Source organism: Rutidosis leptorrhynchoides, chromosome 3, assembly GCF_046630445.1.
Source record: "Rutidosis leptorrhynchoides isolate AG116_Rl617_1_P2 chromosome 3, CSIRO_AGI_Rlap_v1, whole genome shotgun sequence".
Classification (NCBI taxonomy): Eukaryota; Viridiplantae; Streptophyta; class Magnoliopsida; order Asterales; family Asteraceae; genus Rutidosis; species Rutidosis leptorrhynchoides.
The window spans coordinates 527,958,375-527,969,856 of NC_092335.1; the positions used below are offsets into that span (position 1 = coordinate 527,958,375).

Sequence of the window (11,482 nt, forward strand, 5' to 3'; positions counted from 1 at the left end):
TTGACTCCCCCTCAAGTAGGCAACGCCTGAATTGTTACATCTTCTGAACATGTCTCATGCCAATATTATGAACGTGTGTTCTGAAAATAGCAGTTGGAAGTGCTTTGGTGAAAAGGTCAGCAGAGTTTTTGCTGGACTGAACATATCTCATTTCAATCTGGTTGTCCTTAATGAGATTTTGAGTGTATGAGAAGAATCTAGGAGGTATGTGTTTTGTTCGGTCACTTTTGATATACCCTTCTTTCATCTGTGTTATGCAAGCTATATTATCTTCATAGATAGTTATTGGACTTTTATCGCGTTCTAGTCCACAAGAATCAGTAATGAGTTGTGTCATTGATCTCAACCAAAAACATTCCCGAGTAGCTTCATGTAATGCAATCACTTCGGCATGATCTGATGATGTTGCAACAAGTGTTTGTTTTTGAGAACGCCATGATATTGCGGTACCTCCATTTAGGAATACATATCCATTTTGAGATTTAGCTTTATGTGGATCAGATAAATAACCTGCATCTGCATAACCAACCAAATCTTGTTTCGATTCGTTAGAATAAAATAATCCTAAATTAGTAGTTCCTCGATGGTATCGAAATATGTGTTTGATCCCATTCCAGTGTCTTTTGGTAGGAGCTGAGCTAAACCTTGCCAACAAATTAACTGCAAAAGAAATGTCAGGTCTTGTACAATTTGTAAGATACATAAGAGCTCCAATTGCACTAAGATATGGTACTTCTGGTCCCAGGATATCTTCATGATCTTCACAGGGACGAAATGGATCAGTGTCAACATTAAGTGATCTAACAACCATAGGAGTACTTAATGGTTTTGCCTTGTCCATATTAAAACGTTTTAAAATCTTTTCAGTATATGTTGTTTGATGTACAAGTAAACCATTAGGCATATGTTCAATTTGTAAACCAAGGCAATACTTGGTTTTTCCGAGATCTTTCATTTCAAATTCTTTCTTTAGAAGTTGAATGGCTTCATGGATCTCTTTATTTGTACCTATGATATTAAGATCATCAACATAAACCGCTATGATCACGTATCCGGATGTTGTTTTCTTAATGAAAACACATGGGCAAATAAGATTATTGGTATACCCTTTGCTTATCAAGTAATCACTTAATCGTTTATACCACATGCGACCCGATTGTTTCAACCCATATAAAGACCTTTGTAACTTGATTGAGTACATTTCTTTGGGTTTTGCATTGGTTGCTTCTGATACCTTAAATCCTTCAGGTATCTTCATATATATATCACTATCAAGTGATCCATAAAGATAAGCAGTCACAACATCCATGAGATGCATTTATAAATTTTTAAAAACTGCCAGACTGATTAAGTATCTAAAAGTAATTGTGCATCCATAACAGGAGAATAAGTTTCCTCATAATCAATTCCTGGTCTTTGAGAAAAACCTTAAGCTACAAGTCTAGCTTTATACCTTGTAACTTCATTTTTCTCATTTCTTTTTCGCACAAAAACCCATATATATCCCACAGGTTTCACATCTTTAGGTGTGAGAATGATAGATCCGAAAAATTTTCTTTTATTGAGTGATTCAAATTCAGCTCATATTGCTCCTTTCCAATGATCTCAATCATGTCTATTTTGACATTTCATGACAGATTTTGGTTCTGGATCATCATCATCATTCATGATGTCATATGCAACATTATATGAAAATATCTCATCAAGATTTTTCATTTCATTTCGGTTCCATAATATTTTTGAATGTGCGTAATTGATTGAAAATTCCGTATTGACATCATCAATCTCCTCTGCAGAAGGAGTATTGATTTGTAGTTCTTCTTGAACACTTTCTTTTACCTCATTATCAGCTGATTTTCTTTTCCGAAGATTTTTATCTTTGGAACCAATTGGTCTCCCACGTTTCTGGCGTGGCAAAGACTCAAAAATGACATTATTGCCAGCTTTTGGAATTTCAATTCGAGCTGGAGCATTTGCTGCTGGTATATATGATTTAGTCACTCTTTTTGTATCTGTAAATGCATCAGGCAATTTATTCGCAAGTTCTTGCATATGCATTATTTTTTGAACTTCGGTCTCGCATTCTTTTGTGCGAGGATCAAGATACATTAATTGAGGTTCACACCATGAAACATCATTTTCTTTATTTTTTATTTCTCCCCCTAATCTAGAGAATAATGTTTCACTAAAGTGACAATCAGCAAAACGTGCTGTAAAAATATCACCCGTCATGGGTTCAATATATCTTATTATTGAAGATGTTTCATATCCAACATATATTCCCATCCTTCTTTGAGGACCCATTTTAGTGCGTTGTGGTGGTGCGATAGGGACATAAACCGCACAACCAAATATTCTAAGGTGGGAAATATTTGGCTGATGGCCAAAAGCAAGTTGCAAGGGAGAATATGTATGACTTGCGCTTGGTCTAATGCGAATCAATGATGCAGCATGCAAAATTGCATGGCCCCATACAGATACTGGGAGTTTTGTTCGCATTATCAATGGTCTAGCTATTAGCTGCAATCGTTTAATTAATGATTCAGCTAAACCATTTTGTGTATGCACATGGGCAACGGGATGTTCAACAATAATCCCAATAGACATGCAAAAGTTATTAAATGCTTGAGACGTAAACTCACCGGCATTATCTAGTCTCACCCTTTTAATAGTATAATCAGGGAAATGTGCTCTCAATTTAATAATTTGAGCAAGAAATTTTGCAAATGCCATATTTCGACTTGATAATAGACAAACATGAGACCATCTACTAGATGCGTCTATTAGAACCATAAAATATCTAAATGGTCCACATGGTGGATGAATTGGTCCACATATATCACCTTGAATTCTTTCAAGAAACATTGGTGATTCTTTTTCAACCTTAAGAGGTGATGGTCTTATTATCAACTTTCCAAGTGAGCATGATGTACATGGGATAAGTGCATCATGAGGGATCTTTTGATCCGCCAATGGATGTCCATGTGTATTTTGTGTTATTCTTTTCATCATTGTTGATCCTAGGTGGCCTAATCTCTCATGCCACAAACTGATCATTACAGGATCACATGATTTTTCTTTAACTACCACATTTACTTCAGGTACATTTATATGTGTATAATGTAAACCAGAATGAAGTCTTGGTAGTTTTTCAATTACACGATTCTTATCAGTGATACTTAAATATTTTTCATTTTCTGTTGTCACTGACTGATAATCATATCCATTTTGGTATATGTCAGAGAAACTTAACAAATTTCTCTTTGACATGGGAGAAAATAAGGCATTATTTATCAGAAAATTCGTACCATTTGGTAACATGAATTTTGCCTTTCCCATTCCTTTTATTAAGTCCACAGGACCTGATATAGTATGTATAGTTCCTTCCGTTGCTTTCAAGTCTGTGAAATATTTTTTAGATTTGAGTATGGTGTGAGTGGCACCACTGTCTGCAATACAAATATCTCCACCATTTGACTGATTTTTTACTCCAGCAGTATACATCATGAACTTGATTAGTGACGTGTGCTTGCTTAGATAAACCTTGATTATACGGAGCACTTCGTGCTGATAACGTGTTATAATTCAGTAGGCTTATAACTACCTTTAGTGGCCTGGTTCTTGACTGTAGACTACTAATAAGTATATAGAGGGAATATGAGAGAAGTATGTGTTTTCTTATTTATTCTCAAAGTGTACATTATGAGCTTACATAACACATATATTTATACTAATAAAAATCTACTATACAATATATATAATAATAATAAAATTACCATCCATAATTGACTTTTATAACAGTAAACGCGTAATTCTTTCTCGTTTAAGCATCTAATTGATCAAAGAAGGCTTAGAACGCCCCTTTAGAGTGTTGTTTCATAAACACCGATAACAATTGGTCTAAGTCTGCTAGGTAGTAAAATGATGTAAACTAAATAAGTTAAATACATAAAAATAGTTAAATATTTCAAATTTAATTTAGGGATGCAATTTTTGTTTCACATAAATAAAAATATTATATTGTCATTGAAATATAACATTACATACCTATTTTTTATATGTATTTTTTTCATATATTGTGTAACTTGAGGTTAATTAAGCATATTCTGCAACTATGACCTATGTCACATTTTATCTTTATATAGGTCACAAGAGGATTTCTATCACCACTAACTTCCCCTACAACTACACATCATAACAACCTTTCCTATCATAAGTGAAAGGGGCGGATTTGAAGGCGTGCAACATGTGCGCTTGTACAGGGTCCATAATCCCAAGGGGTCCATAATCCAAAAACATGTATTACTAATGAAAAACTTAACCTAATTTTTGTATATACAAAAGGCCTATTTTTTGTTGATTGAACATGGCCCATGTGAAAAATTGAAATCGACGAGACGCCCCTAATCATAACTAATTGTATAAGATTATTTTTCTTAATTGTTCTACTATTATTGTATCATGCAAATATGCAACCTTATAGTACATTGAACGAATAATAAACATAGATGTTCATATGTAGCATCTAGAAAACTTACAATGTAATCAACTGAAAATTTTGCATCTATTTTTTGAAACAGAACCACATGAACTGAAAATAAGCAACTAATTTTATAAAAATTAAAACACAGTAGTATCAATGCTTAAGTAGGTTTCATATCTTGAAACATTAGCGACCAAAGTGAAGACATTGGATCATCTTGATGATCACCTCCAGCTTGAACCATGTTGTATGGTATCCCAATCCTTGGACTTGAACTGTACCCCATTTGGGCCTGAACCGTTTCGGCCGGTCCTGAACCTTTTGGGCCAGGCCCGGTGTCCATCGGGCTATTGTACATGAACATCATATTCTCTTGTACCTTCCTATCCAATGGCCCAGAAAGGCTCGCAACCTTTTTCGGGCTCATATAACTTTCTTGTACTCTTCTATCCAACGGTCCCGATCTCATCGTCTTTACTCTATCTTCCTTAATCTCTTCAAACCCCATATTCTTTCTCAGATTACTACTAGGCCATTGTGGCCGAAACGGGTTAGGGTCGGGCCTAGGTATATGGACCGACCGTTTGTTCGAAACACATTTCCCGAATTTCTTCGTAAGCAGAATTCTTGTCTTGGCAATAGCTGAAACAATCTTTGAGAAGCCGTTTTTGGGACGTCCTCCTATATTCTTTCTTGCAAGACTCAATATCTCTAGCCTATGTTTAGCAACCGAAACTCCCATGCTTTGAAGAAACTCGTGGTTGAAGTAGCTCGTGTCTCCTCGTTGAAGCTCGTTGAGCGTGAACGTTCGTCCATACTCGTAAACTAGATACGGGTCGAGATTTGTTTTTGATAACCATGAGTACCAGTCCATGACTATAAGCTTAAGTTTGATAAGAGAAAGTGTCACTTATATATATAACATGTTGGTTGTGACATTATGTCTTAATCTTGTTTTTTTAATTTCATAAGTGATATACAACAACCCATCTTTATACTCAGACCCTGACACTTGGAACAAAAGAAGAGGTAAGTGTACTTAGTGGTTCCATGTTCATGGTTAAAATTTATAAAGTAACTAGTACAAATGTATAGTTGTATAGTTGGTGTGGTCCATCATATGCTTTTATGATCTTCTTAATTGAGTTTTAAATGGTAGTTGAGAAGAGCACACAAAGTTAGGAAATCACACAAGTGTTATGTAAAAAGTTTATATTGTGATAGTGAGGCATCTAGAGTTCTTGATACACATGCACATCTTAAATGAATAAATCAATATTTGAAAGTTACATAACTGGCTTTAGTTATGGTCCTTAGTTAAGGATCTATGGTTGCAAGTTTACAACACCAATATGTGTTTGTATAGAAACGTACTTAACAATGTATTTTTCATATGTTCCAACGCCCTTAGTCAACCAAGCTACACGTTCGGGGATACTTAACAAATGGACTGTAGTACCACATCGGCCGTGAACATAACAGATTTGGGAATTTTTTTTTTTTTTTTTTTTTTTTTTTTTAGTAAGTCTTCCCCACACCAAACTCAACACGTTTTGGGGTTAAAAACACAATATTTTTATGGTAAATTTTCTCCATACCAAACACAGCACGTTTTAGAGCTACAAACACAAACAGTTTCCTTGAGAATTCTGCAGTATATAAAGCATGTTCATTACATATACATTTAGATAGGTAACGAACTATTAGTATCATCTATCATCATCAACTAATATAACTCTAGAACTTCAAATTTAATAGTTACTATAGAAGTTTACTCGGCCTATATATAGGACATTGAGTGATGTCTTGCCTCTTTGGGTAATTTTACCTACCTTTTGTCAATTATAGGCGTTTACGCATTCGTTACATCAACACTGGTTTGACAATTTCTCTACCTCAAGAGGTCAAAAAGGCAGGTGTCAGACGGGTCACGTTAGATTAGATTCGCTAAACCGGATGTTTGTTTTTTGGGGGGTCTTAGAAAAAGGTTATAAGGAGCAATTAAATAGTTGAACAAGAAGTAGTTGTTGATTAAGTTGATTGCATTTCAACATCTTGACTTACATTGAAGTACTGCTGTTAAGAGTGCCAACAACTGGTTTCATAGATGATCACATGGTCACTTGATGTCAAGAACATGCATGCATTATATGTTTTTCATTAAGGATATACAGTGACGATTCTAGGATTAAAATGTAGTGGGGTCCCGAATTTTTTTTTCACTACTAATTATATTTAATTGCTATTTTAATGGTAATTTACTTTTAAAAACTACAAACTAAAAAAATATATGGTGTCCGAGTAGTTAAATTTAGTGGTGTCCTAAACAATTTAAAAAGAAAAAACTATAAATTTGAAAAATATATGGGGTCATTCGGTTAAATTTAGTAGTGTTTCATACAATTTAAAGAGTATTTTCTACTAAAATTTTTTAGACTAGCGGTGTCCCGTGACCCCGCGAGTATACACTTGAAGTCGCCACTGAGGATATAGATGACACTAATTTAATGAATTTTAATCATTAATGGTCAAAGAACTGTTCAAGAGCGTATGACTTCAAAGTTCAAACCTCTTAGATTGTTACTTATTTCTTCATATAGCTTATAGTTTCACAAATCTCAATTATTGTTAGTAAAGAAAAACAAGAAAGATGTCATGCACAAGTAATTAAAATTACGGTTGAGTATATATTTTATAAAAGTGCCAAGAATAATACGGAGTATATGAAAATTGTTATAATATATAAATATATATATATATAAATGGATAGTCAATTATTGATACACAAAAGTAATATTATTGTATTACCTAAACTTGTGATATTTTTGCTATAAATAGCCATGAATGCAAGCATTAAACTTGCACCATTTCTCACACTTACAAAGTGTTTCTTTCTTTCTCTCCATTATCATCTTTGTTCTTACACTTCATTATTAGTATTCTAAATCAAGAATCAAATCACTAAAGGTAGTTATAAGCCTACTGAATTATAACATCAAGAATCAAACCACTAAAGGTAGTTATAAGCCTACTGAATTATAACACGTTATCAGCACGATAATCTTAATACTAATTATGGTTGGCTCTGCCACCTAAATGATATATGGTCGGTTATACCACCTGAATAATATATGGTCGACACTGTCGTCTAATTATCATTTATGTTACTAACATTTATATTTCAATTATCTAACATTTATATGGCCGACACTGTCGCCTAATTATCATTTATGTTACTAACATTTATATTTCTATTATCTAACATTTATATGGCCGACACTGTCGCCTAATTATCATTTATGTTTACTAATATTTATATTTATGTTATATAACATTTATTAATGATTGCTTACATATGGTCGACACTGTCACCTACTTATCATTTATGTTATATTAAATTTATGTTTAATTTTTATATACTTATGAATATAAAGTGACTATAATTTATCATGTTGTTTGTTTTAATAGAAAATGTCGAATCTGGAAAAGCTTAAATTTACTCCTTTAGAATCAACTGGAAACAACTACATGCCATGGGTTATAAAAGTAAAAATGCATCTTAAATCAATGGGTATTCTTGAAACCATAAATGAAAACAACACTTGTTCTGAAAAAGAACAAGCAACGGCATGTTGCTTTATTCATCAACATATTGATGAATGCTTACAAAATAATTATGTGACTGTAGAAGATCCCCATGTTTTATGGGAAGGTCTCAAAAGCAGATTCAATAATCAAAGAGAAATTTTACTTCCAGCTGCTATGGAACAATGGAGAACATTAAGGTTCCAAGACTTTAAGAAAGTAAATGAATATAGCTCAGCTCTGTATAATACATGTTCACAACTTAAATTCTGTGGACATGAAATAAGTGATGCAGACATGATGGAGAAAACTTTCTCCACAATGAATGCTGCAAACATCACAGTGCAAAGAAATTTGAGAATGCTAAAGTTCAAAACATATCCTGAACTTAATTCATATCTCTTAGTTGCAGAGCAAAATGATGAGCTATTAATGAAAAATCAGCAATCCCGTCCTACTGGTACACTTGCAATCCCTGAAGCAAATACTGCAAATAATTATAAACAGGGACAAGGACGCGGGCAAGGTCGTGGTTATAATAACCATCACCATCATCATGCCAAAAGCCATAACTATGGTAGAAACCATCCTTATGGTAATGGTAATGGGCGAGGACGTGGTCGTGGTCGTTGCCGTGGTGGTCAAAGAAATAATAATCCACGAAAATATAAATATCAACCACAAAACAAGCCCACTAAACAAGATGTTGAAGAAAATTCTTCTAAAAATTCTGAAGAATCTTGCTACAGATGTGGTAGAATGGGCCACTGGGCTAATACTTGCCGAACATCTAAACATCTTGTTAAGATGTATCAGGATTCGCTGAAAGATAAAGAAAAGGAAGTAAACTTTGTGGATAACGTCGATCCAACAGTCACTGAGAAACCATCTGATTTATATGAAGATTTCTTGAATGTTTAAGTTGTGTGTCTTTCGAAAAATAAACGATTTAATATCGTCTGTCTTTGTCATTATGTTTGCTAAATGTTTCAGTACTATCTATTTGCGTTTAAAATATTGTGTAATATTAATGTACTCACTATTTATTTCTTATATATGAAGTTCAATATGAATTTTGCTGGAATACAACATCAATCAAGTGGTGGAGATCTCTGTATAGCAGACAGTGGAACTACACACACTATACTTAAATCCGAGAAATAGTTTATTGATCTAAAACCAACGGAAGGAACTATACATACAATATCAGGACCTGCTAACTTGATAAAAGGGATAGGAAAGGCAAATTTCATACTACCAAATGGTACAAAATTTTTAATAAATGATGCCTTATTTTCTCCCAAGTCAAGCAGAAATTTATTGAGTTTCTCTGACATATACCTTAACGGGTATGATTATCAGTCAGTGACAACAGAAAATGAGAAATATTTAAGTATCACTGACAAGAGTCATGTGGTTGAAAAACTGCCAAGACTTAGTTCTGGATTACATTATACACATATAAATGTACCAGAAATACATATGGTAGTTAACGAAAAATATATTGATCCTGGTGTATTCAGTTTATGGCATAACAGATTAGGCCATCCAGGATCAACAATGATGAAAAGGATTATTGAATGTACTCATGGACATCCACTAAAGGATAGAAAAATCCATCATGATACAATGGTTCTATGTACATCTTGCTCTCTTGGAAAATTGATAATTAGACCCTCACCACTTAAGGTTGAGAAAGAATCACCAATGTTTCTTGAAAGAATTCAAGGTGATATATGTGGACCAATTCATCCACCATGTGGACCATTTAGATATTTCATGGTTCTAATAGACGCATCTAGCAGATGGTCTCATGTTTGTCTGTTATCAAGCCGTAATGTGGCATTTGCAAAATTTCTTGCCCAAATTATTAAATTGAGAGCTCATTTTCCTGATTACACCATTAAAAGGGTGAGACTTGATAATGCTGGTGAATTTACATCTCAAGCATTTAATGACTATTGCATGTCTATAGGAATTGTTGTTGAACATTCTGTTGCTCATGTGCATACACAAAATGGTTTAGCCGAGTCATTGATTAAACGTTTACAGTTAATCGCTAGACCATTGATAATGAGAACAAAACTCCCTGTATCTATATGGGGTCATGCAATTTTACATGCTGCTGCATTGATTCGCATCAGACCAAGTGCAAGTCATAAATATTCCCCCCTACAACTTGCTTTTGGTCAAGAGCCAAATATTTCCCATCTTAGAACATTTGGTTGTGCAGTGTATGTTCCAATTGCGACACCACAACGTACAAAAATGGGTCCTCAAAGGAGGTTGGGAATATATGTTGGATATGAAACATCTTCAATATTAAGGTATATTGAACCTATGACAGGTGACGTTTTTACAGCACGTTTTGCTGATTGTCATTTTAATGAAACATTGTTCCCTAGATTAGGGGGAGAAATGAAAAATAAAGAAAATGATGTTTCATGGTGTGAACCTCAATTAAAGTATCTTGATCCTCGCACAAAAGAATGCGAGACAGAAGTTCAAAAGATAATGCATATACAAGAACTTGCAAATCAATTGCCTGATGCATTTACAGATACAAAAACGGTGACAAAATCATATATACCAGCAGTAAATACTCCAGCTCGAATTGAAATTCCAAAAGCTGGCAATAACGTCACTCATGAATCTTTGCCACGTCAGAAACGTGGAAGACCAATTGGTTCAAAGGATAAAAATCCTCGAAAAAGAAAATCAGCTGATAATGAAGTAAAAGAAAGTGTTCAAGAAGAACCACAAATCAGTACTCCTACTGCAGAGGAGATTGATGATGTCAATACAGAAATTCCAATCAATTATGCATATTCAAAAATATTATGGAACCGAAATGAAATGAAAAATCTTGATGAGAAATTTTCATTTAATGTTGCATATGACATCATGAATAATGATGATGATCCAGAACCAACATCTATGGTTGAATGTCAAAATAGACATGATTGGGCTCAATGGAAAGAAGCAATACGAGCTGAATTAGAATCACTCAATAAAAGAAAAGTTTTCGGATCCATCATTCTCACTCCTAAAGATGTGAAACTTGTAGGATACAGATGGATTTTTGTCCGAAAAAGAAATGAGAAAAATGAAGTTACAAGGTATAAAGCTAGACTTGTAGCTCAAGGTTTTTCTCAAAGACCGGGAATTGATTATGAAGAAACTTATTCCCCTGTTATGGATGCAATTACTTTTAGGTACTTAATCAGTCTGGCAGTTTCTAAAAATTTAGAAATGCATCTCATGGATGTTGTGACTGCTTACCTATATGGATCACTTGATAGTGATATATATATGAAGATACCTGAAGGATTTAAGGTACCAGAAGCATCAAATGCAAAACCCAAAGAAATGTATTCGATTAAATTACAAAGATCTTTATATGGGTTAAAACAA

General features: G+C 33.9%; 1 protein-coding gene across 1 annotated transcript; it reads right to left on the reverse strand.

The window, feature by feature from the left end:
* Positions 1-4,491: 4,491 nt before the first annotated feature.
* On the reverse strand, positions 4,492-5,560 carry LOC139898360 (uncharacterized). Its single transcript, XM_071881090.1, has one exon. The coding sequence runs from the start codon at positions 5,355-5,357 to the stop codon at positions 4,644-4,646; it is 714 nt and encodes a 237-aa protein (XP_071737191.1). The 5' UTR covers positions 5,358-5,560; the 3' UTR covers positions 4,492-4,643.
* Positions 5,561-11,482: the final 5,922 nt, after the last annotated feature.

Coding starts and splice junctions, on each gene's coding strand:
- LOC139898360 (XM_071881090.1), bottom strand. CDS start 5,357: ATGGACTGGTACTCATGGTTATCAAAAACAAATCTCGACCCGTATCTA.